The sequence below is a fragment of the Poromitra crassiceps genome (genome assembly GCF_964638095.1).
Source record: "Poromitra crassiceps genome assembly, chromosome: 16".
Lineage (NCBI taxonomy): Eukaryota > Metazoa > Chordata > Actinopteri > Beryciformes > Melamphaidae > Poromitra > Poromitra crassiceps.
This window is the reverse complement of record NC_139645.1, coordinates 14778889-14806303: the sequence shown is the minus strand read 5'-3', so window position 1 is coordinate 14806303 and position 27415 is coordinate 14778889. Positions and strand designations below refer to the sequence as shown.

The 27415-nt window shown below is 46.3% G+C and overlaps 1 protein-coding gene across 1 annotated transcript in view; it reads left to right on the top strand.

Moving 5' to 3' along the window:
* LOC310790905 (protein kinase C-binding protein NELL1-like) overlaps window positions 1-27415 on the top strand; it is a gene marked incomplete at its 3' end in the record, with an annotated part of 306141 nt that overhangs the window by 265350 nt on the left and 13376 nt on the right. The window contains exon 16 of the mRNA XM_083652616.1: window positions 15480-15620. Within this exon, the coding sequence (XP_083508742.1) occupies window positions 15480-15620 (141 nt within the window). The remainder of the gene's footprint in view (window positions 1-15479; window positions 15621-27415) is intronic.

Below are 27415 nucleotides of genomic sequence, written 5' to 3'. Positions count from 1 at the left end.
ACAAGTGAAGATGAAGCTCTGCCAAAACCCGGAGGCAGAGGAAAGCCACACGTGCTCCATAGGATGGCATAGGAAAAGCTGGCTGGTCAAAGGGCTGGTGCGCCCCCTGGTGGTGCCCGAACCTCATGTTGAGAACCACTAGTATACAATACTTCTTCTTGTTTTCAGTCTACTGTTATTTGCTTTTTGATTGGGAATGTATCTCTCATTATTACGTTGGTGTCTGTTGTTAGTGTGCAACTTGTTGTTGTTGTTGTTGTGTCTTGTTTCTTTTTTTTATTAAGAAAAAGAAACAATCACGAAAAATGTATTAAACCGGTGGATGAGCTCCAAACCTCCACAGAGAACCAGTCGCCCCCGCCCGCCGGTTAAAGTGATGAGTGTTGAAAGACTAGAGAATACAAACAAGTTCATTTCGTCTATCTATTATTAACTATTAGTTTTTCTTATTGAAAGACTGTGTGTATTTTGTCATACCTGACAGTTTCGACTGCTGCTTCCTGCAGTCTTCCTCAGAGACGTCACGTGATGTTGTTGTGACGTGCTGTATGGCTGGTTTATGGTTGGATCAGGGAAGCAATGGAGATACGGAAACGTGCACCTCGGACTGTGAACCGGGATGAGGGGGCCTACATGCTATCCCACACCTGGGACACAGTCCTCCTCCATAAACTACCGGCCAGCAGGGGGCATGGTCATCCTACCTATCCAGGTGGGATGGCCAACCCTTCATAAACCAGCCATACAGCACGTCACAACAACATCACCTGACGTCTCTGAGGAAGACTGCAGGAAGCAGCAGTCGAAACTGTCAGGTATGACAAAATACACAGTCTTTCAATAAGAAAAACTAATAGTTAACTAGAGAATACAGGTTACAGTGATGAGTGTTGACTATAGAATACAGGTTACAGTGATGATGAGTGTTGCCTAGAGAATACAGGTTACAGTGATGAGTGTTGACTAGAGAATACAGGTTACAGTGATGATGAGTGTTGACTAGAGAATACAGGTTACAGTGATGATGAGTGTTGACTAGAGAATACAGGTTACAGTGATGAGTGTTGACTAGAGAATACAGGTTACAGTGATGATGATGAGTGTTGACTAGAGAATACAGGTTACAGTGATGATGAGTGTTGACTAGAGAATACAGGTTACAGTGATGAGTGTTGACTAGAGAATACAGGTTACAGTGATGATGAGTGTTGACTAGAGAATACAGGTTACAGTGATGATGAGTGTTGACTAGAGAATACAGGTTACAGTGATGATGAGTGTTGACTAGAGAATACAGGTTACAGTGATGATGAGTGTTGACTAGAGAATACAGGTTACAGTGATGATGAGTGTTGACTAGAGAATACAGGTTACAGTGATGTCGAGTGTTGGAAGGTGCACCGGGGACAAGGCCAATGGCAGTATGGTAGATGACGTCCACCTTATTGAGAAGCGTTCACTGTCCACGCCTTGCGTTCTCCAAGCATCTAGGTCGCTGCATGTGAACGGGCCCTCAGGCATGTACTGCAATCATTCCCAGGAGAACCCTAATAGGCTGTGTTCTCATGTCAAGCATGTTCTCCCAGAGGAAGGCCGGCTGCACAGCTTCTCTGCTGTATTCCCAGGGGAATACATGGTCTATCTTCATTATCAGTCTTTGGTTTCTATAGTAACGCTATAGTAATGCACAAGTCACTAGGGAGCAAGATGCACACTGTAAATGTAACAGAAAATACACAAATACCACTTTCCAATTTGACAAACCACTCCAAAACCAGTGAGGTGGCACAAATTGTGGGGTGGGGTGGGGGGGGGATGATTGGATACACTGCTCATATTTCACTTGTGTATTTGGACAGACACACACACACACACACACGTTTCAGCAAAAAATGTGATTGTTAAAAACCAGCAAATTCAGCTCATATGCGAGGAAAAAGCAGACACAGCTGTGTCACATTCAGTTAGATCAGTGTTGTCAGTCACAATTCAGTATAGCAATAGAACAACCAATCAGAGCACAGCGCCATCATCAATTCATAATGTCTCATATGACATTAGTTGGGTCAGAAACAGACATTCAGGCCCTGAAACAGTTCAAATCTCACTGGGAATCTATTTAAAAAAAAAATAATGGTGTGAGGAATGTGTTTACCTCCATGCAAACTATACATGCAAACTCACTGCAGTAGCTGCTTTGGCATCGTTAAAACACAACAGACAGAAAAGTGTATTAGGAGATCATTTATCATTTCCCCGTCCCTTTAAAAAATGAAAACAGGACTTTGTTACTGCCAGATGCATGTTTTTGGTGGGGGCTTCCTATCTGGAGGAAACCCCAGAGGAGCACGGGGAGAACATGTAAACTCCACACAGAAAGGCCCTTTTGACGAGCCCACCTGGGCAGTGGGCACTGAGGACATGGGGATGGGGACACACCCTCAGCGCCCACAGCATCCCAGGCGGGAATCGAACCCATGACCTTTTCTTGCTGTGAGGCGACAGCGATATCACTGCTCCACCGTGCCCAGTTAATCTTTCCTTGTCATGTATCTTCTCTTATCGGTAATGGCCAAATGTTTCCAAATAACCTTACTTGAGCAAAGTTGAACTGGAACTTGGTTGAGTAGCTTGGAGTTTTGGATCCAAATTTTGAACTGCTGCTGAAGGCGTGCGCGCGCGTGTGTGTGTGTGTGTGTGTGTGTGTGTGTGTGTGTGCAAACTCTGAACTGTAGACGACCTGTACTTTGATTTCTCTGAGAAATTGCAGGTGGGCAAAGGTGTGTGCGTGTGTGTGTGCGTGTGTACGTGCGTGCGTGTGTGTGTGTGCGTGTGTGTGTGTGTGTGTGTACGTGCGTGTGTGTGTGTGTGTGCGTGTGTGTGTGTGCGTGTGTGTGTACGTGCGTGTGTGTGTGCGCGTGTGTGTGTACGTGCGTGCGTGTGTGTGTGTGTATACGTGTGCATCTACAGTAGGAGGAATACGGTATGAAAAGGGGAAATTCCAATTGCTTTGTGTAAAGTGGCCGGCAAAGTAATCATGACTCGAAAATGGTTTGCATCCCTCAAAATTGTAATGATTTAAAAATCGACAGGCACTTGAATTCTACATTAAGACTTTAACTTTCTCAACTCTTTCAACTTCAAGGTAAACCAGACATACTCTTAGGTGTGGATGTTGGACGTGTTCAGAGCCGCTCACCGGCTCTCATAAACAACACGTCGTTTTGTGAAAGCTGGCAGTCAACCACACAAAATGAGCCTCAGAGGCTACTGTAACAGCAGAGAGGAGAGACATAAAATATTGTCAATTAACCCATGTGCAAAGCTACCTGTCAATTAACTCATGTGCAAAGCTACCTGTCAATTAACTCATGTGCAAAGCTACCTGTCAATTAACTCATGTGCAAAGCTACCTGTCAATTAACTCATGTGCAAAGCTACGTCTTCCATGTCATTGTCAGAAAAGTATTTCTATAGTCGACAAAATAAATGTTTCACTTCTTCAACTCAGCTCAGACTTTATGTTTGCTGATGGAAGCTGTCAATTGAATTCTGACGGGTAATAAGATACAGGGGGAAAACCGACTACAGCACATTTTGTGAAACGATCATAATTATCACTTTATTTCTCTCAGAAAGCAGAATGTGGACTAACATCATCTCTGTAATGAGGCTCCTCCCTGTGGCCCTCTGCTGCTGCCGGAGGCTGCTGGAGGTCCTGCCTGCCAAAAGACACTCATTAGCCCAGTAATGAACAGTGTAAGAGTTTAACGACAAAGCCGTTTGCTCTCTGACCGTTTATTGGCAATGTAACTATAAAGCAAGGAATCTCTGTCTGCCTGTCTGTCTGTCTGTCTGTGTCTGTCTGTCGGTCTGTCTGTCTGGCTGTCTGTCTGGCTGTCTGTCTGTCTGTCTGTCTGTCTGTCTGGCTGTCTGTCTGTCTGTCTGTCTGTCTGTCTGTTTGCCTGTCTGTCTGTCTGTCTGTCTGCTTGCCTGTCTGTCTGGCTGGCTGGCTGGCTGTCTGTCTGGCTGTCTGTTTGTCTGTCTGTCTGTCTGTCTGTCTGCTTGCCTGTCTGTCTGTCTGTCTGTCTGTCTGGCTGTCTGTCTGGCTGTCTGTTTGCCTGTCTGTCTGTTTGTCTGTCCTTCACATGTCTCGAGAACCGTTCATCTGATCGTCTTCACACTTGGCGGGTGTGTTGCTGCGGACCCAAGTGTCAGATTTGGTGCAATTACTAGGTAATTACTAGGGGTGTCACGATACACTCAGTTCACGATACGATACGATACACGAAATTGGGTTCACGATAACGATACGATAATTTAACCATATTTTTTTTGCGATCGATTTGTAAGTTGAGGGGGCATCCTCCACGCTAATTTGAGTAATTCCACCATTTTCATCCTCCGTGTCTGTAATGTCCCTCGTCTGTTCAAACAAAGCAATGAAAAGGAGAGCGAGCATGCAATCAGATGCAAATCAGTGCCACCATGTTCAGCTTCTTTTTCTCACGATATGAGATTTCATCTCAACGATACGTATTGTCATGTTTTGATATTGCGATATATTGTGGGACGATATATTGTGACATCCCTAGTAATTACAGGATGCTAATAAATGCTACTTACGTCCCTGTTTGTACGTTCAGATATCAGTCTTATTTTACTGTTAGTGCTTGTACTTGTACTCTTCCTCTCTCAGTGTTTATAACTTATCCATTGAAAAAAAAAAATTCCACGTATCTCCACATCCTGTTGTGTCGACTTGTTTTATTGAAGAATAGCGCTGTTAATAAACCTACGCTAACCCAGAGCGATAAACACATTTCGCTTCCTATACGTTCTTCACAATAAAAGCGTCCTGTTAGTTTTGCAGCGGAATGCTTTTAATACGAAGGAGCTGCAGCAGGAAATGGAGTCACATCCATGTAACGTCGATGCTAAAGCCCGCTCACCAAAGTGCAGTAATGAGCATTCAGGGCGCAGAGTGGGAATGATAGAGGCGCCATTCTCCCCATTAGAAGTCAGTGTAGCATCAAAATGACATCATAGCATAGCATCAGAGGTATAGATAATAAGCTTGTTCCTTTTCTTACACCATCTTCTGTTTTCTAGTCAACATAGTTCTATAGTTCAACAGTTTTCTTTTGGCCTCTCCACTTCATCAGCCACAGCTGGATCTTCTGTTTCTCTGCACTCCAGCGTTTGGCAGTTGAAGAAGTGTCAACTGTCAAATGAATGAGAGTCAACCTAGGTCACGTCTCCAGGAGGTTCGCTCTGACGGTGCTCACATTGTGCTTGCTGGTGTTGTTTTTTCTTCTTTTCTTCCTTTTTTAAGCTTTTTGGATTGGTTTTCATTCTGTTCCTGTTCATTTATCTAAACTGTTTCTGCCCTCTGCTTCACCTCTCCATCACAAAGTTTGAATGTTTTCAGGAGCTCATTATGGTTGGGTCCTCTCTCTGCGGGCCGATGGAAGCATCTGTCTGTCTCTGTGTCTGCCTGCCTGTCTGTCTGCTTCTCGGTCTGTCTGTCTGTCTGTCTGTTTGTCTGCCTGCCTGTCTGTCTCTCTGTCTGTCTGCCTGCCTGCCTGTCTGTCTGCTTCTCGGTCTGTCTGTCTGTCTGCCTGCCTGTCTCTCTGTCTGTCTGCCTGTCTGTCTGTCTGCCTGCCTGCCTGCCTGCCTGCCTGTCTATCAATCCAATCCAAGTCAAATGTGCTTTATTGGCATGAAATACAAAAGTACATACTGCTACAGTGCAACCGACACAAATGACCAAACCAATACCACCTGATAGTAACAATAAACAATATGGCTACATATACAATAATAATAATAATACGGTAATAATAATAATAATTGTTTGCGTTTATATATATGTCATCAAATCAAATCAGACAATCAGTCAGTCAATTAACCAATTTACATGATTGCGTAATTTTTCCATTCTCAAACTGTGTTGTCCGTGCATTTTATTGAAATTTTTTACATTGCCAGTGGCTCTCCTATCTGAGACGATGACACTCAGATGAGTACAAAATGAGTAGCCACATACTCTTTAACATTTAACAAATTGGAGTAGCCTAAATATCTCTGACCTGAATATTGTGTAGTGCAATACAGGAGAAAGTGTAGCTCTGTCCACCACCACCTGACACACACACACACACACACACCCACACACACACACACACACACACACACACACACACACACACATACACACACACACACACACACACACCTACCCTCTCCTACCTATTAGTCTCTCTGTGTGCCTCTTTTTTCTCTGTGTCTGGCTCTATTTTCTCTCTGTCTGTGTCTGGCTCTATTTCTGGCTCCAGCATCTCAGTTCAATTCAAAGGTTTTTGTATGGATGTGAAAAACAGTGCAAAGGCAGTTCATGCCTAAGCCAAAATAAGAAATCACCATAAAAACACATTTGTATAACACCAATGGCAATGTGACAACTGTAGCAACAACTTGTTCTTATCAATCACTAAGACAATAGACAATTTATTAGACAATTGTGTTCCAATAGTATATTAGACATTACAATTTATTAGACTCTCTTTGTGTCTCCATCTTTGTCTATCTCTGTCTCTTTTTGCATCTCAATTGGTCTCTGCTGTCATTCCCTCTTGTGCAGTAACAAATCGCTGTCCCTCTGCCTTCTGTGTCCGTGTCGTACACCACAGCTCGAGGAGAGGTTAAGATGCTAACATGTTTACTGTGCAGGTTAAGAAGATGCTAACATGTTACTGTGCAGGTGAAGAAGATGCTAACATGTTACTGTGCAGGTGAAGAAGATGCTAACATGTGTGCAGGTGAAGAAGATGCTAACATGTCACTGTGCAGGTGAAGAAGATGCTAACATGTTACTGTGCAGGTTAAGAAGATGCTAACATGTTACTGTGCAGGTTAAGAAGATGCTAACATGTTACTGTGCAGGTTAAGAAGATGCTAACATGTGTGCAGGTGAAGAAGATGCTAACATGTCACTGTGCAGGTGAAGAAGATGCTAACATGTTACTGTGCAGGTTAAGAAAATGCTAACATGTTACTGTGCAGGTGAAGAAGATGCTAACATCTTTACTGTGCAGGTTAAGAAGATGTTAACATGTTACTGTGCAGGTTAAGAAGATGCTAACATGTTACTGTGCAGGTGAAGAAGATGCTAACATCTTTACTGTGCAGGTTAAGAAGATGCTAACATGTTACTGTGCAGGTTAAGAAGATGCTAACATGTTACTGTGCAGGTTAAGAAGATGCTAACATGTTACTGTGCAGGTGAAGAAGATGCTAACATCTTTACTGTGCAGGTTAAGAAGATGTTAACATGTTACTGTGCAGGTGAAGAAGATGCTAACATGTTACTGTGCAGGTGAAGAAGATGCTAACATCTTTACTGTGCAGGTTAAGAAGATGCTAACATGTTACTGTGCAGGTTAAGAAGATGCTAACATGTTACTGTGCAGGTTAAGAAGATGCTAACATGTGTGCAGGTGAAGAAGATGCTAACATGTCACTGTGCAGGTGAAGAAGATGCTAACATGTTTGCTGTGCAGGTGAAGAAGATGCTAACATGCTACTGTGCAGGTTAAGAAGATGCTAACATGTTTACTGTGCCGGTTAAGAAGATGCTAACATGTTACTGTGCAGGTGAAGAAGATGCTAACATGTTACTGTGCAGGTGAAGAAGATGGGGGTTCCTCTGCCTTTCCGACGCCCTGCCACTCCGAACGTTAACTTCCATTATTCGGACTGGCGGTCGTTCACCTTAGAAGCCGCAATGCCGACCTTAGGTTTAGGCGTGGGGGTGGGAGAGGTTAGGTTTTGGGTTAGGGTCTGGGGGAGGTTAGGTTTAGGCATGGCGGAAGGTTAGGTTTGGCGTGGGGGCTGGGAGAGGTTAGTGAAAAACGGGCAATATAGACCCCCTTTCTGAGGGCCGATATTTCGGAGTGGCAGAACGTCGGAGTGGCAGCACGTCGGAGTGGCAGCATGTAACCAAGACGCTAACATGCTACTGTGCAGGTGAAGAAGATGCTAACATGTTACTGTGCAGGTTAAGAAGATGCTAACATGTTACTGTGCAGGTGAAGAAGATGCTAACATGTTACTGTGCATGTTAAGAAGATGCTAACATGTTACTGTGCAGGTTAAGAAGATGCTAACATGTTACTGTGCATGTTAAGAAGATGCTAACATGTTACTGTGCAGGTTAAGTAAGTTGCAATACAATATAAACAATACAACTTCAGGTGATTCAGTAGCTTGTCTCTGGCCTACAGGAGGCGGAGCCCCTGTGGTGACTGCAGCCTTTCCAGTTTGTGTGTACATTTACAGACTACAGTGTTTCCTCTATATGCATTCAGCGGCGGCGGCCCCCCGGCTGCTGAAATATGCCCCCCGCTGCTGAATTACACTATAGGATTACTATAGGGATATTGTAGGAATACTGTAGATCTCTATTGCCAAATACAAATGGATTGACTGTATCTCCTACTAGAGAGGACAGGACTAGGCAGGGCGTACACCGCGCGTGTTTCACCCCCGCTGCTACAACTCCATCCTCGGGGGAAACCCTGGGACTATGTTGTGTTCCTCTGGATGACACGGACACAGACGTGACCAACGTTCCGCGTGACATTCCCTGATGTGATGTCATCTCTCAGTAGGTCAGTAAGCACTGAGATAAGTGTAATTATGTAAAGCTCTCGGCAGGCCACGACGGTACTCCGCAGAGAGACGCGCGGGGATTATTTCTTAACTACGCCTGGATTAATTCAAATTTCCTTCGCTGTGCTAAAAGTCTGAACTCCTCACATCTCCCGGCCCCGTCAGGAAGTCTTCCCACATTCCCAGTGGGGGGAAAGCCGGAGAAGTGAAGCCCTGCAGAAAGTACTAAAGTGTTCGTCGTTTGCATTCTAATGGAGGGAGACAGAGGGAAATGTGTGCAATGGTTTTCCGGCTGCTCTCCGCCGGCTGTAACAGTGATTGATGGAGCACATATACAGTAGATGTAGCTAGCGCGTTGTAGCTAATACATGAGGAAGGTCACCTGTCCACTTCACTGACATGGAGATAGAGAGGGGGGGAGTATGCATCCATACCGCTACATGCATACACACACACACACACACACACACACACACACACACACACACGTTAGCCTATAACCAGCTGAGAAATAGCTTTATGAAACGATTGAGCTATGACCATTATTGACTGTGCGCGCCTGGAATGAGCTTTTATTACGTGTAAATAAATCGCCCTTAGCAGAGGAGGAGGTGATGGATGGACTTTGAGATGACACGTGCGCTCCATAAAAAAGACACCGTGTGTCCCGCTCGGCTTCTGCTGTTCCTGTTCTTACAGTCGCTGCTGCTGCTGCTGCAAGTTCAGTATCAGTCCACACATGGAAGACAGTGGGGCTTCTACTGTACAGAGCTGCATCTGTAGAGTTGAGCCAGCAGATAGTCACAGGCGACACTACAGTATGTGTCGTCACAGAGATGGAGGACTTGAGACTGGGACTTGAGACTTGTCAACCCAAAGACTTGAGACTCGACTCGGACTCGAGATTTTGGACTTGTGAACAATATTTATTTATTTATTTATTTATTTATTTATTTATTTATTTATTTATTTATTTATTTATTTATTTATTTATTTATCTTTGGTGCATTAACATTAAGGAAATGTCTACTCATGACGACTAATCAATGCTGATAGTATATGGTAATAAAGGAGTGATGATAATACAGTACACATGCTCTGAATTCCTTACTTTTAGATGCAGTGTTTTAAGCAGACCGGATTGCATGCAGCAGATGATAGAACGCTCGTCCATAAGAGACTTGAGACTTGACTTGGACTTGCCCCTCAAAGACTTGAGACTGGACTCTAGCTCAAAGACTTGAGACTTGACTTGGACTCGTGAGCGGGCTTTAGCATTGACGTTACATGGATGTAACTTCATTTCCTGCTGCAAAATGACTTGGGAGCAGAGTGGGAATTTCGTCGTTTTAGAGGCCATTTGGCCTTCGACATCGCATATTTTTTTAGGGCACAAGGCCACATGCCAGGGCACAAAAGGCCATTGCTCTATCTATTGCCATTGTGAAGAGCAATTCTTCTGAAATGTGTGTTAAAATGAGCCAAATACACATTCTTTGCATAGAGCAGCTACATTAAACTGAGACCCCACTGACGCTTTTAAAGCAACTGGTAGCAGGGCACTGCCAAGGTGGCCTTAGGGATCTCAGGGCATCACGGCCAGAAGGAGGGGCAATGGAGGTCATGGCCTCCGTGTAATTCCCACCCTGCTTGGGAGCATGGGTGGTGCAGTGGTAGCGCCAGGTAGGTCCTGGGTTCGATTCCCGCCTGGGTCGCTGTTGGCGCTGGGGGTATGTCACGCCTTTGGTGACTATTGCCCAGGTGCTATCTCGTGAAAAAGGGTCTTTCTATGTGGAGTTTGCATGTTCTCCCCGTGCTCACCTGGGGTTCCCTCCACATAACATGCATGCACATAGCATGTTTGTGTGTGTTGTACCGCCAAACACATGTGCATGTGCGTGTGGTGTTACTGTGACCTCCAGTTCGTCTTCTGCATACCAATACGCCACAGATGCAACACAAATTAATATAACCTCAGCCTTTGTGCACACCATACGCCAAAGCCATGCTGAAGCTGAGTGTCGCGCTAAACCGGTCACCAAGAAGCACTCCCTTTTCCTCAGCGCCTCGCTTGGCGCGCCTTGCCCCCGCCCACAACTTGCATTGACTTCATGCCTGGCAGCTCGGGTTCAGCGCGCTGCACGCTTGGAAAATAGAACAGAATCCTGAATGATGGCTTCAGCGCGGCGTGGCAACTGCAATTGAATATTGACGTGCTTTATACACGCTGTTTTGTGAACCTTAGGCTGGATCAAGTGAAAGGACAGCAGTTGGAGTGTATTCAAAATGTCAGCGATGTCAGTGACGCTTTGTCCTCTTAGATCTTCCTGCTCCTCTGGCTCATTATAACACCACGATGCAGAGAGGATATTTTTTGCCAGAAGGCAATTAGTGTAATATGGGAAGTAATGAGTTTATTGAAGTTAATGAAAAACAAACCCGTACGCATTAAGATGAGCAGATGCGTAGGTGCTGGAAGTGAGCTAATTGCTTAAAGGTCTGTGAGCTCTGATGAGTTTAGTACAGAGAATGATGAAACGTGGTGAAAAAAGGGAGGAGAATACAGGTGGAGATACTTCACTATTTCCAAATGAGAATGCATCCCAACACTAATATGGACGGAAACCATCGATGATATGAGATGTAAGATACAGTTGTGTATAGTATCAGCTGCTGTTGTGTGCAATTAAGGTAGTACAGGGAGAGTCAATTATTGTTGGAATCTGACTTTTCAAAGACAGGACAATTTGAATTTCCCTTCAGAAGATGAAAGAACAACTGTTGCCCCCTCAATGTTCCTGCCAATTACACTGGAAACATTCTGGCACCGTGGATTTATAAACTGTGGAAACCATCTTATTATTGTTGTTGTTGTTGTTGCCTGTTGGCTGTTGTTTATGCACAGTGGCCATTATTGCGTTTGTTCTTAATATTAAAGAAGAAAATAAACAGAAATTATATATATATACGGTATATATATATATATATATATATATATATATATATATATATATATCTCTCTCAAATGCCCTGCCGCTGTGTGTCTCGAATCTGTCGATCTCAAATGCCTGCACCGCTGTGAAACTGCATCCTCAAGAAATGCTACTGTAGCCCGTTGCTACATGCTGAAAACGATTGGATCTGGATTGTGCCTGCTTGGTACTTCCGTTGGTTGGTTGTAAAGGTAACCTTCCCCCCCCCCGCTATACCAGAGTAGAGGTATTAGCAGCCAGACTCTCCCCCGTTGTAGGGAGAGAGTCTGGCAAGCGAGACTACTACAGTAACCAACCAACCAATAACCAACTGATGCAATGAATGAATGAGTCAAGTGTCTCTCCTACACTGTAAATCCTCCAGGGACTTTCCTCCATGGTGCCTGGTTCTCTGTAAGAACCCCATCATACCAGGCGGCGCCTCTGTTATGCTAATTTGTACCACCGTCTAGACTAGGCTGCTGCCACTGTGGCTAACAGCTCATTTGAATATTTACACCGACAGCAAGATTTGCAACCGCCGTATCGTGTAGGTTCATTAGTCAAATAACTTTCCGTTGTATAAAAGTGATATGTGTCCGGGCGCGCTCGTGTCATATTTTACTCTGCGCCCCGACAAGCTGTTAGCCTCGTCTGTCTTTCCACGCTGACTGATGGCTGCCTCCGCTCTGCCGGGGTTAAATAGAGACACGCCAACTCTCTCTCTCTCTCTCTCAACATCTTCAACTCGCCGCTGCTCGCCCACACGACTCCAACAAGCTTTTGCTTCAATCACGACCTTCGGTTTTACGAATGTGATATTGAAAAGGAATAAATGAAACAAAGATAACATCAGTTCCATTGCCAGTGCAGGTGTTGTTATTAAGACGGTTCTCCGGTCCGCCTTGACTCTGTGTGTGAACCCCTTCCTGAAGAATAGACTTTCTCTCACCGTCGCTCGGTCTGCCGTTCCCCCTCAAGGCTAGTGAGGAGATTAGAGGAGATTGTTGAGGCGAGCAGCCTTCTTAGAGGGAGCGGAGTGAGGTCCACACAGTGTGAGATGATGAGGTCATCAGGCCAAGTCCACAGTCTGGAGACGCAGACAAACGGCTAGGAAGGCAGGCAGGCGTGGAGCCCACACGCTAACAGTCACAGCCACCGTCACACCGTTTGCTTCTCTTTCAGGTTTGATGATCAGATAAAGTGATGAGGCATCTTCAATAAAGATCAGCAAACAGCTTGTTGATGTTGTTGTTCAAATCCAATTAAAATCAAACAAACGCTACAACCTTCATAACATTTTTATTACTTTTTTATCTCCGCCAAGGAGGTTGTTTTGAGTGTCATTTGTCTGTTTAAGGATGATTTTTGGGGACGACATTTTTTCACCTTTATTGGACAGGATAGTAGGTAGAAAGGAAAGAGAGGGAGAGAGAGAGGGGGGGGGTGACACGGGACGGATTCGAACCCGCGCTCGACCAGTTGAGCCACCGGGGCCCCCCTTTCCAGATTCAGCTTATCTTAACCCAAGAACCCTGGAGGAACTCTCTGTTGTCTGGGTGTCCAGGAGCATCAACACACACACACACACACACACACACACACACACACACACACACACACACACACACACAGTCAAGACACACAACCCTGCTGTTTTTGTGGGTTAGCAACTCTCAGCCAGGAGTCAGCGATAATCTGTGTGTTGTTTGTTTGTGTGTGTGTGTGTGTGTGTGTGTGTGTGTGTGTGTGTGTGTGTGTGTGTGTGTGTGTGTGAGAGAGTGAGAGAGAGAGAGAGAGAGAGAGTCAGGGAGCGAATCTTCTGACCAGATCTCTGACCTCAGGGGCCGAGGCCAGCCTCCCGGCAGCTGTCACCTCTGATTAGTTGCCCCGCACGGCCAGGCTCAACCACAACACACTGCTAACACTTGCTCTCTCTCTCTCTCTCTCTCTCTATGTCCCCCTATCTCTCTCTCTCTCTCTCCATCTCTCTCTCTCTCTGTGTCTCTCTCTCTCTGTCTCCCTCTTGCTTATACACTCTCCGAGCACTTTATTAGGAACTCCTCACTAATAGCGGGTAGCTCTCAGCTTTCAGCTCGGTGTCAGCCGGCGACGCAAAGTGACACCCGCCTCCGGGTTGGACGTGTTGTGCATCCTGAGATGCTTCTTCTGCTCAGCTCACCACAGCTGTGAAGAGGTTATCTGAGTTATACTGTCACCTTTCTGTCAGCTCCGACCAGGCTGGAGGTTCTCCTGTGCGTCAACATCCCAGGAGGTCAGCACTTTCAAAGCAGCCCGTCTGACACCAGCAGCCATGCCACGCTCAAAGTCACTGACATCACATCAACCCCCCTCCCGTTCTGATGTGTGATGTGATGATGATCCTGAAGCTGCTGACCTGTATCTGCACCATCTTATGCATAGCACTGCTGCCACATGATTGGCTGAGCGGATAATTGACCTTTTTCACAGCATCTATACTCTAAAAGGCAGGGCGTAACACAGGTGCAAGCAGAACGTTAATGAGGGTTTCCAACTTCCAATCCAGTTAGGTGTTCCAGTGCTCGGGGTCCTCATTCATGTTTTGCTTGCACCTGTGTTACTTCCCTGCCTTTTAGACACAAAATTGCTGCTGTGAAAAAGGTGTACTGCGTGACTAAGGAGGTGTACAACAGGTGTTCCCAATAAAGTGCTCGTGAGTTTATTTTTTTTCTTTCCCCCAGTTGTAATTGGCCAATTCCCCCTGCTGTCCCGGTCGTTGCTCCACCCTGTCACAGCTAGCACATGCTCCCTCCGATACATGTGAAGTCGCCAGCTGCTTATTTTCACCTGACAGCGAGGAGTTTGTGTGTGTGTGTGTGTGTGTTTAGGTTAAAACTGGGCCAAAGGTATCAACCATGACTCTCACAGGCAGGCTACAGTGTGTGGGGAAACAGAAAAATGTTCACAGCACAAGATCAAAAGGTCTGTTAGGTTGTTAGAAGCTACTCTGGAGATAGAGAAACTCTAACTATTAGTGACGGGGACGATGTTTCGAAATTCCATATATCACAATACAAAAGTGTGACAATACCTATTGTGGAGGAGAAAAATCACAATATTAGCTACATTTTATTCTGCTGTAGTAATCACAAATGAGACGGCTTTCTCTCCATCTCAATGATATTCTTTGTACTTTTGTAATGGCATTTTTTAAATTGTTTACGTTCTAGCGAGCCCATGGCATTTCTAGACAGATTTGTGGCTCAGAAATAAATATGATTCTACACAGTCAGACTTTGTTGTCACTGAACTTTTGTTTATCACATCGTGGTTGACTGTATTGAATCCTGAGCCGTCTATCACTGGGTTTGGCAATTATTTCTCCCAGGCACTTATACGTCTCGTTTTCTTCTTCTTATTTAGCTCAGTTATTCTTCATTTTATAGCTTCATAAGTAAAATGCCGTGGTTTTATCTTCGACCTCCTGGACCAGGCAGGACCTTCATGGGGGCCAGTTCTGTGGTCCTTTGCCGCATGTCATCCCCCCTCTCTCTCCCCACCTGTCTGCCTACTAGGACAGGAAAAGAAAAAATAATCTGGAAATTTTTGAGGTTTTCTCATTTAGGTTATTATTGATTTTCTTTGTCTGGCCCACTTGAGATCAAATTGGGTCGCATGTGGCCCATGAACTAAAATTAGTTTGACACCCCTGGACTAAATGGTTGAGGAGGTGTTGATGTCAGCTGCTCTGTGTGTGTGTGTGCGCGTGTGTGTTCGTGTGCTTGTGCGTGCGTGTGTGCGTGCGTGTGTGCGTGTGTGTGCGTGCGTGTGTGTGCGTGCGTGTCTCCTCAGATATCGACGAGTGTGCAGAGGGCCTGATCGAGTGCCACAGCCACTCCCGCTGTGTCAACCTGCCCGGCTGGTACCACTGTGAATGCAGGAGTGGTTTCCATGACAACGGCTCCTACCTGCTGGATGGGAGCTCCTGCGTCGGTGAGAAACACATCCTAATGGTGCTTCAGAACACCTGCAGGTCTTCAGCCCCCCTGTGTGGCTTACCTACGTTGTCTCTTTCAGCCTCTTTGGAAATCAAGTGCTATGCGGACCCACGCTTAAGCCCAATTTATGCTTCGTCTGCCGACACTTTTGAAATGGTCGCCGACAGAAATGAGGACTTGAGTCGACACTTTCAAGTGTCTGCGAGCAGTGTCTGCTACCTGGTGAAATGTCTAGTGTCGCTGACTACGTCACATAATGTCGCGCAAGTCTGATTGGCTATATAGACGGGCACGCGCGACTTCCTTGTTTTAGTTTTTGCTGAAATGAAATTAATGAGCGTGTCCCCGGTATTTTTATCAGCCTGTCCTTGATGTATGACTTCGTGAAAATCACAAAGAACACCGTGACCAACTTCCCAGAGAGAGAGGAAGTGATTGTGTGGTTGTGTGTCGTTATATGCGGCGACGTGGGTTCACTGACAGCATTCCCTCTCTTGCCTGTCTGCACTGCACTAGTTCTCTGCCTCCCTCTGTCTCTAGCGTCACGTGACCGTTGCGCCGTGGAGAGAAGCATAAATGCAGCAACATGAGCGACACTTTATTTTTCGTCTGCGACCATGTGCTGAGCGACACTTTCTAATAAGTATAAATTAAGCTTTACTCCTTCTATTCACCTTATTCAGAAGAGACCGTCTGGCTTGAGAGACTAACGGGAAGTGGAAATACAATCGGAGGTTCCGATTGTATTTCCACTTCCTGTGACTCGTAAACCTAGTCTTGACTCATAATGTGAGTCAAACTAGGTTTGACCGGGTTAGTTTGAGCAGGTAAAACAGCCGGCGTTTTGAACAGGAAGTCGCGATACAATGGGTCAAAGTGGGCGGGGCCGCATAAGGTGAATAGTCTCGCTTGCCAGACTTCCCTCCCTGCTGGGAGAGGAGTCTGGCTGCATGGAAACAGGCTGCTGTATAAGCTCTGCCATTGGTGCTGGTGAAAATCCCTTTCCGCTCCCTGCATGCTCTGCCATTGGCTCCTCCCACCCGCCCTGACTGACCGGCTGCGACCATATATGGATTTCCTTCCTGCTCCCTCCGTGACGAATCTGTCCATCTCAAATGCCTGCGCCGCTGTGAAACAACAACATCGACGACGCTAGCTCGTTGCTATACACGCTGAAAACGATTGGATTGTGCAATAAAGCAGGCCTGCTTGGTACTTTCGGTGGATGGTTGCAAAGGTAAACGGAGCCTTTCCCCCCAACCCCCCCCCCCCCCCCCCCCCCTCCCCCGCTATACCAGAGTGGAGGTATTAGCAGCCAGACTATTTTGAGTGCAATGAAGAAACCTGATGATTTTAAACCGATAACGGCCGTTATCCGGTAAAGGATGCCGTTTACATTGACCGCTTGATAATCAGGTAACTCTAGAAATGTGATAACAGTGTTTATTAGTGTGCCTGTATGTAAATGCACTGTGTGTGGAAGTGCCTTAATGAGGTTCAGGTCTCACCACACTGTGTGAAAGCCAGGCGGCCTTAATGAGGTATTTATGAGGAACAAACGTCAGATGGCATCAGATGCTGCTCCGGCGTGCCCTCTCCATCTGCTCGCCCGCCCGCCTGCAGAGACAGAGAGAGGACAGCAGAGGGAGAGAGGTAAAGGTCGAGATAGAGAGAGAGTTAAAGGGAGAGAGAGATAGAGTCTTAAGGACAGAGAGAGAGAGAGAGAGAGAGGGTTTCCTGTGATGTGACAAATCACAGGCATTTTGATTACGCAAGGAGCAGAGAGCACAGTAAGAGACCTAATCGTATGATCAATTATTAACCGACTTAACCTCCACTCCATGTGTAGGGACTTGGTCACATTAGATCGTGTTTTTCCCCCCACCCACAGCGCCCTTTTCTCATTAAAAGTAATGGGAAGCAGTGGTAGCGGTAGATTCCCTGCCGACTAACACGAGGGTCGCAGGTTTGCGCACCCGTGTTACGTCTCTGGCTTAACGTCAGGCGACGCTATCGTGATCCGCTTTTCATTTCTCTTCACAAAAAGCACACGAGGCAGCGCTTCCGGCAAATAATGCCGGTTCAAATATTCTGTCAATGTTCCGAGTTTACAATCGACCCGAACAACTGATGCAACTGCTCTCCAAGTATCACCTACCCCCCCACCCCCGCCCAATAAAGAGCTGAAATCAGCTTCTCGTACTCAGCAGTTCATGAAGCAAAATCACATTGGAAGGAGAACACAGGAGAAAATTAATCAGATTAATAATAAGGTTATTCTGATTCTGATTCTGATTGGCTGTTGATGGTTGATGCCCATGTAAAACCGTGAGCAACTTTTCTTGACCAATAAGCTTGTTGACCGTCTGCAAATGTTTTTGATCATGTGAAAGTGGGGTAGTAACAACATAAGAGAGAACAATGAATTCAGGAAAAAAAAAAGTATTTAAATAAAAGTGTCATTAAAATCATTTTGAATATCCCGATTCCTGACAGGACACAAGTCCGGTGATAGGATATCAATTTCAAAATTGTCTGTCCTCCCAATACTGTATGATATTCTCTAGTTATTTTCTGGCGCGCTTTAGCGGATCGCAGATGTATTCTGCCTGTATGGGAGCAGGTTCTCACGACATTATACATTTAGATATGAGATATGTCTGTGCACCAGTGTTATGTTGTAAATGGATGCCATGAACACGAGCGCATTGAGAAGTGAAATGCTCTCACTTTCACTTAACCTTTAAATCAAAACGCAGCGTCAGCACTCAGTTTAGATTTATTTCTGAGGGGAGGGGAGGATTTCAGCACCTCTCCCCGGATAGCACTTTCACTCAAACTCAATTCCTGGAGAGAGTGATAGAGACTGACAAGATAGACCTGCACATCTCAGTCTGCGTTCCCCTGCTGGCAGCATAGTGTCACACTGCCACACAGAGTCAATCAAGTACAGTGAGGCCAACACCGTTTCTATAGCAACATGCTAACTAACATGCTAATGAGCATGTTAGTAAGCCTCGTTATGCATGTTGTGTTTCATGGGGGGTTTGAGTCTTTATTGTGCTGCTTGGATTCACGTGAAGAGCAGAGCCTGAATTTGAGAGAGAAAAAAAATCGAGGCATTAAATGTTTTTGAAAATACTTTTGAAAATAATTTTGAGTATGCGCCAGCGGAGTTTCTCTGCGGAAAATACATTTTCGCCATTCTTCCCAGTGGATTTGGATTGGATTTGGCGATGCCGATTGGCTGAAGGAGCTGTCGGTCAAGGCAAGTAGCCTACTCCCGCCCACTGAAATCGATGCGGGCGGCTGGAAAGTCCAGACTGATCCGTAGACAGAGCGTGAGATCACGTGATCAGGATGGGTTTTACCATGGCCGTCCTCACGTCCTGTCTTGTCTGTGGATGAAGATAATTGAAGAAGAGAACTCTCCCGCCTTGACTTTGGCCTTCTCTTCTCTCTGAAGCAGCCAGCTCACAAACACATCACTCACAGCTCCAATTAGATATTAGCATATTTGTTTATCTTCTTTGATTGGGGTCCTTGAAGAATATTCACGCCATAAAATATGATTTATACAATGTGATGACTGTAGTGAAAGTACTTAGGACTCGTTAAGAGTTGCTGTTAATGGCATGGCTCTCTGGTGAAGTGGGTGTTGTTATACGCGTGTGTGTGTGTGTGTGTGTGTGTGTGTGTGTGTGTGTGTGTGTGCGTGTGCGTGTGTGTGTCTTCTCATTTGCTAGCTAAATGTATGTAGCTATGACAGTGACTACGTTTACATGCACACAATATTCCACTATTATTCGGAAAATGACAATATTCTGAATTTGATAAGGGTCATGTAAACAGCATATTCCAGTTGCATTTTCCGAATTTGCCCTTTTTCCGAATTTAGCATTTTCCGATTAAGACATCTGGGTTATTCCAGTGTTATTCGGGTTTTCGGAGGATTCTTTGATCATGTATACACCGCATTCGGAATATGCGTCTCAATCAGGGTTTTTACCGCAGTTTGCGACGCATGTTGCCTGTTTGTGGTCAGCTGATGTGTGCTAGAAAGCTCTAGAACAGACGATATAATCATATAATCCATCATCTCTGGCATGCAAAAAGAAAAGCAGACATTTCTGATCGGGAGGAGATGAGAAACATCGATTTAAAGAGAGAGAGAGAGTAGCCTATAGTGCCCAGTGCCCACGGAAGTCCACAATGCTTGCGAGCCTGCGAGGTAATAACGTAGGCTGCTAGCCTACTTTTTATGAAAGACTTGGATGCGCAACACCAAACTTTTCAGCAGCAAGCTGCTCCTGAAATGGACCAAGTGATGCTCGTAAGAATAGCGCTGCTCTGTTTATTCCCAACAGATTCTCCGCCTACCTGCATCTCTCTCTCTCCCCCCCTCCCTCACGTGTCGGGGAGGGCGAGCTACGGCTGCATGTACAGTAAACGGGAATATTAGTGGATTATTGATTCAGTCGGAATATTGTCATTTTCCGAATATGGGCAAAAAGCGGAATATTGTGTGCATGTAAACGTAGTCAGTGTGTCTGCCACCTTTTGACCGCCCGCTGTGCAGTATTAGGCTGGGAGCAAGCGGGGGAAATAATTCCTGGGAGCCCTATAGACAAGTCAGGGCTCCCAGGAAAGTTAAAGTTGTGGTGTTTGCAGTTTGGATTGTTGCCTCGGTTGATGTGGCCACTGACAGTGTATGAGGTTCCCCTTTCAAAGGTAGAAAAGCTAGAAAGGATGATTAACTCATTCATTAGAAAATGGCTCGGAGTCCCACGCTGCCTAAGCAGTGTAGCCTTATATGGGAAAGGCATATTGGAATTGCCATTATCTAGCCTGACAGAGGAGTTCAAGTGTGCTAAGGTTAGACTGGAAATGACTCTGACTCAGTCAAAGGATCCAGTGGTTAGGAGTGTAGCGCCCACAGTTAAAACAGGGAGGAAGTGGAACCCAAAGGAGGCAGTACAGCAAGCACAGTCAGCTCTTAGACACAGGGATATCATAGGTCAGGTGCAGCATGGGCGTGGAGGCTTAGGGTTGTGCATAGGGAAACCTGTGTGGAACAAGGCATCAGTAATAGAAAAGAGGAAGATGGTAGTTGAAGAAGTACATAGGCAAGAGGAGGCAGTAAGATGTACTAAGGCAGTGTCGCAGGCAAAGCAAGGACAGTGGGTGAACTGGGAGAGTGTAGAGAAGAGAAAGTTGAAGTGGAGAGAGTTGTGGAGCATGGAGGCCAGCAGAATTAGATTTATTCTAGGGGCTACTTATGATGTGCTGCCATCTCCCCAGAACTTAAATCAGTGGTTGGGCGAGGATGGTGCCTGCCCGTTGTGTTCTAGTGTATGTACATTGAGGCATATACTGTCAGGGTGTAAGGTCAGTCTCTCCCAGGGGCGATACACCTGGCGTCACAACCAGGTGTTGAAATGTTTGGCAGCTGCAGTTGAGGAAAAGCAGCTAGAAGTAAATTCTCTAGTTGCTAGCAAAGAGAATAGACAGATCAAATTTGTACGTGAGGGAGAAAAGATTAGACCAATTAAGGTCAGGCACAAGTTAGGGCAGCTAAGTGTAGGTGGAGCCTGGGAAATGAGGGTTGACTTGAATGAACAGCTAGTCATCCCAGCATATATAGTTAGCACCCGGCTACGTCCGGACTTGTTACTGTGGTCTGAGGTAGAGAAGAGAGTTTATTTTATCGAACTCACAGTCCCGTGGGAAGATCGAGTTGAGGAGGCTTATGAGCGCAAGAAAGCTAGGTATGCTGAAATGGCAGCAGAGGCAGAGCAGCGAGGTTGGAGGGCTCGAGTGCGGCCTGTAGAGGTGGGCTGCCGTGGTTTTGTGGCAAAGTCCGTTATTGCCTTACTAACTGAGTTGGGCATTCGGGGACGGAGCCTGAAACTTGCGGTTAGCAACATGTCTCAGGCAGCAGAACGAGCAAGTGAATGGCTGTGGATAAGGAGGAAACATGCTAGCTGGGGAGCTCGCTAAGGTCAGATTGATTGTTTGTTGTTGGTCATGATTAACGGTCCGCATCAACAGGGCTGAATCATTGACAGTGGTGGTGTAGTTAGGGATTGTTTGTTGTTGGTCATGATTAACGGTCCGCATCAACAGGGCTGAATCATTGACGGTGGTGGTGTAGTTAGGGATTGTTTGTTGGTCATGATTAACGGTCCGCATCAACAGGGCTGAATCATTGACAGTGGTGGTGTAGTTAGGGATTGTTTGTTGGTGGTCATGAGTAACGGTCCGCATCAACAGGGCTGAATCATTGACAGTGGTGGTGTAGTCAGGAATGTCATACCGAATCGACCTGGATAGCTAGGCTTAGATAGTGAGGTAATATGCAGTTGTGCGGTGGTAGCATGGAGGGGGGTGTTTCCAGGACGCTGGATTACACCGTTAAGCCTTCTTGAGGTGTCGTGGGCCTAACTTAACGAAACGTCGGTGAAGGAAGGTGCCCACTTGAAAACCCCAATGACATGCTTCATACTGCTGTTGGCTAGGGTAGGTAACTGGTGATTTGTGTCTTGTTTATTAGTTTGTTAGCCTGTTAGCTTGTTTTATTCTGGATTGGGCTTCTAAATGTGTTTTTCCTCGGATTTTGGCACAAGGGATAGTAACATCTTGTCCTGTGTATTAATTAATAAAAAGTAACAGCGAAATCACTGCGTCTGGCGGCCATGTTTGGAAAGTACTTCCGGCTATCTATTTACGTTTCTCAGCATTTTTGGATTCATATTTGATGGCGTGGTGAGTACACGAGTCACAACATGTACATAGAGCTTTTTGGCGCTGTTGGAATGTGTGTTTTTTGGTGGCTTGGGGCTGTACCAGTAACTCCCATTCATTTGGGAATCTAACTAACTGGATGGCTGTACCTCACAGTGTACTGCACGGAGAGGGACGGTAAGGCATTGTTTATCTTGTTTATGTATGGGCAATATGGCAAATAGGCGAATCTCTCAAAAAGTTGTGCTGTCCCTTTAATCGCATTGCATTCACATGGTATTTTCTTGGAAAGTCAAAGAGTTGATAGCAGCTCCTAAAGGGATGTTTGCAGGCTCAAGAAATCAATTTCATGTCAAATCCGAGTGATAAGAATGATGTGTTTGGGTGTAGCAGCAGGTTTGAAGAATTGAGGTCGGCAGATGTGATGCGCCGTCCGAGCGTCTTCTAGTTCAATGATGTGTCATGTTTTACAGATAACGGAGCACTGCGCTGCCGTCTGGGTCAGAACACGGGCCTCTCGGGGCTGCTGGGCCTCTCTCCCGGGTCCGGCGCCTCCTGCTGGGTATCAGCGAGCACACACTAGTCTCTCTCAGGGCGTGCAGGGGGGGGCCTGCTACACAATCTGCTTCATACACTAAACCCTATGTCATTATACTGCACAGATCACACGCTTGCCAAACCAGCACGCACAATTATTTTTTCCCCACATCTAGAAATTGTATTTTGTGTGAATGTTTCACTGTGGAGAGCAGAAAGATCTATATATTTTTTTTTGCATTGTGTTGCATTGCATTGTGCTGTTGCAGTAATTTGTAAATTAATTAAGATTACTTTTTGAGACAAGTAACTGGTAACTCTAATTCATAGTTTTCAGTAACTTGCCCAACACTGGTTGTGTTGTATTGCTGTGTTGTGAATGTATTGTGTGAATGTATTGTGTTGCATTGTCTTGTGTTGTGTTGAGTATTCTTGCATTGAGGAGCGCAGCACTGCTGGTGCTTTATTGGCCTGTGTCAGAGCTGCATGGGCTGCATCCCAACACACATTCATTATCCCCCACGCCTCAGACAGGTGGCTCCACGCCTCAGGGAGAGACAGACAGGTGGCTCCACCCCTCGGGGAGAGACAGACAGGTGGCTCCACCCCTCAGGGAGAGACAGACAGGTGGCTCCACCCCTCAGGGAGAGACAGACAGGTGGCTCCACCCCTCAGGGAGAGACAGACAGGTGGCTCCACCCCTCAGGGAGAGACAGACAGGTGGCTCCACCCCTCAGGAAGAGATAGACAGGTGGCTCCACGCCTCAGGGAGAGACAGACAGGTGGCTCCACGCCTCAGGGAGAGACAGACAGGTGGCTCCACCCCTCGGGGAGAGACAGACAGGTGGCTCCACCCCTCAGGGAGAGACAGACAGGTGGCTCCACCCCTCAGGGAGAGACAGACAGGTGGCTCCACCCCTCAGGGAGAGACAGACAGGTGGCTCCACGCCTCAGGGAGAGACAGACAGGTGGCTCCACGCCTCAGGGAGAGATAGACAGGTGGCTCCACCCCTCAGGGAGAGACAGACAGGTGGCTCCACCCCTCAGGGAGAGACAGACAGGTGGCTCCACGCCCAGGGAGAGACAGACAGGTGGCTCCACGCCTCAGGGAGAGACAGACAGGTGGCTCCACGCCTCAGGGAGAGACAGACAGGTGGCTCCACGCCTCAGGGAGAGACAGACAGGTGGCTCCATGCCTCAGGGAGAGACAGACAGGTGGCTCCACGCCTCAGGGAGAGACAGACAGGGTGCTCCACCCCTCAGGGAGAGACAGACAGGTGGCTCCACCCCTCAGGGAGAGACAGACAGGTGGCTCCACCCCTCAGGGAGAGACAGACAGGTGGCTCCACGCCTCAGGGAGAAACAGACAGGTAGCTCCACGCCTCAGGGAGAGACAGACAGGTGGCTCCACCCCTCAGGGAGAGACAGACAGGTGGCTCCACCCCTCAGGGAGAAACAGACAGGTGGCTCCACCCCTCAGGGAGAGACAGACAGGTGGCTCCACCCCTCAGGGAGAGACAGACAGGTGGCTCCACCCCTCAGGGAGAGACAGACAGGTGGCTCCACCCCTCAGGGAGAGACAGACAGGTGGCTCCACCCCTCAGGGAGAGACAGACAGGTGGCTTCACCCCTCAGGGAGAGACAGACAGGTAGCTCCACGCCTCAGGGAGAGACAGACAGGTGGCTCCACCCCTCAGGGAGAGACAGACAGGTGGCTCCACCCCTCAGGGAGAGAACGACAGGTGGCTCCACCCCTCAGGGAGAGACAGACAGGTGGTTTTAAACAACAGATTGTGCATCAAGATGAGAATAATACGCCACAGCCTCCCCTGTGTGTGTGTGTGTGTGTGTGTGTGTGTGTGTGTGTGTGTGTGCGCGCGCGCGTGTGTGTGTTTGTTGTTACACTCTCACTATCTCTCTGTGATGTCATGACCTTTCCATATGGGCAGCCTGCAGACACACAAATGAAATACAGTTTGAATACTCAAATAATGTGACACCTTCTAATTACCAACATCTGTCTTTAGAGGGGATTGGTTGTTTGGTTGTGTGTGTAGACTCGCGTGTGCGTGCGTGCGTGCGTATGTCTATGTGAGCGTGTGTCTTTGCATACCTACATGGCTTGGCCAGGTTTTTGGTGTGTGCATGTTTTCATATGATTGGCTGTGTGTGTGTGTGTGTGGCTGGCTGGCTTTGTGTTTGATTGTCTCCCCCCCCCCACCCCTTCTTTCTCACCCTGCTTGTAATTGTATGCTTCATCTGCTGCAGCAGCTTGTGGCTGAATGTGCTGAATGTAGCATGAAGAGCATTAATCCTGCACAAGCGGAGGTATCTCTGTCTGGCTGATGGGGATTTCATTTAGTCTATGCAAATAGCCCACCGCAGCCACAAACAATACATCCCCGGCTCAACTGTTTTCTCCTCTTCCCGTCCCAGCGACTCCACACTGCAGCCAATTAAGAGTGTGTATTCGCCGCTGTCACACTCTATTCGCTGTGGCTAGCGTGCGGCCGCGGCTAACAGCCGAGCCTGGCGTCAAGCCGGAGTAGCTCTGCCCCCCCAGAATGCAATTAAAGAGTTGCAGGGTGCGTTCACACTGCGAGCGACTGCGGGCTGACGGATTGTCCGCCGGTGCGAGAGGCTGTGATTGCATTTCTGTAGCATGTCTGCAGCTACAGAGTTTGAACTGGGAAATAATGTATTTTCTTCTGGTATTGCCTTTCCTAACGTTACATCATTTTTAACAAGTTTACTTTTACAGTAGCTGGCTGGCAAGTGCTAATTAGGCCGCATTAATAACATAAATAGAAGACAAAAAAATCTAATGAGTTTCGGAGTTTACCATCGATGGATGAACCGCTATCCAAGCTTGGCGTTTATTCCTCTAGGCCTGTGTTGCTCAACATGGGGGTCCAGGGGACCACCAGGGGGTTTCAGCGGGGGTCCCCAGAAAATGATGAATTGTTAAACCACCAAGAAGTTAACACAATAGTGAGCCAAAGTGAACGCCACTTCCTGCCTTTCTCTGTGTACCAGCGTCTGAAAAAATGTGAATGGTGGTGAACGGAGACAGACGTTACTTGTTTTGATCCAGTTTGAATTTTGCCACAGGTACACATGTACATTTTGTCAATTTAAAAGATTACGGTAACTATGCATGTCAAGAAAGTCACAGTTTTTCCTGAAACTGAAACGTAAGGTTTAGTCACAATCGACTACATCTCGTGTAGCACAATATACGTCACACCATCAACAACATGGACTGGCGGGAGAGATGTCACTTATGCGACTGGTTGTGCGTAGTCTTTCTGATTTATAACTTATATAGTGCCACAGTTCTACCACAAACTGTGACTTTCTTGACTTGCAAAGTTATCTTTTACATTGACAAACATTCAAACGGGATCAAAAAAGTAACGTCTGTCTCCGTTCACACTGGTACACAGAGAAAGGCAGGAAGTGACGTTCACTTTGGCTTTCTATAAGAGCATGCAGAAGAATGACTGTTTTGATCATAGTTTCTCTGTTATATACGTACCTACAATACAGATCTTTTTGGAGTTCTGGACAAAATCATCTCTAACAATAAAAAAACAAAATCTCAGATTTGGCTCACAGAGACTAAATCTGATCAAATTGGCCTTGGCTATTAGGGTCTTTGATATGTAAAAGATTGAGAATCACTGCTATACTGTAGGTTTTCACATAAAAGCTGTCGAGAACTGGGAAGCTTTGAATGTTCCATTGTGCAGTTGACGGGTAGAACTATATGTTTGTGGAACTAAATGACATCAGTGGGGAAAACAAGAAAGGGTAGACATCTGATTGGCTGATGATGGCCGGTGAAAGAAAGGGTAGACATCTGATTGGCTGATGATGGCCGGTGATGGTGGAAAGTCCATCCCTCACGACAAGCTTATTGCTTATTGTCATCAGAGTTTGCCCGCTTCCTCAGCTCTACTGGATATGAACTTGTTGATTGTGTTTCACGGTCTGAGCACATGGTTCAGGTTGATAAAACACGCTCCATAAATTGCATTTTGCTTTGCCTTTTGTACTTTGGGGTGTATATTATATGATTGGTGTCTGCAGGCTCAGGTGCTGGCAGGGAGAGCAGGGCTGCTGCTGCAGGAGGGAATTCAGTCTGTTTCTCTCTCACCGGCTCACATTCAGTCAGGATAAAGAGACTTAAAGGATAACGCCAGTGGTTTTTAATGCATTGCTTACCGCCAACAAATCCTATGAAAATAACAATAATCAGCAATGATTCCGTTTGCCAGCCAGTCTCATCCATGTAGGCGGTGTCCCAATGCAGCCATAGAACTCTTATAGACTTTTTCCTCAAACAACTTAATAAGCCGGCTGTAAAATGTTTCCGATCTCAGGAATGTAATTTAGTTCAAGTAACACCGACGGTCCCCAGCGTCAAATTCCCATTTGGATTTGATTTGGTAATATCTAACTTTTTGTGGTAACAGTTAGCATTTTTTATTTAAATTTTAAATTGAA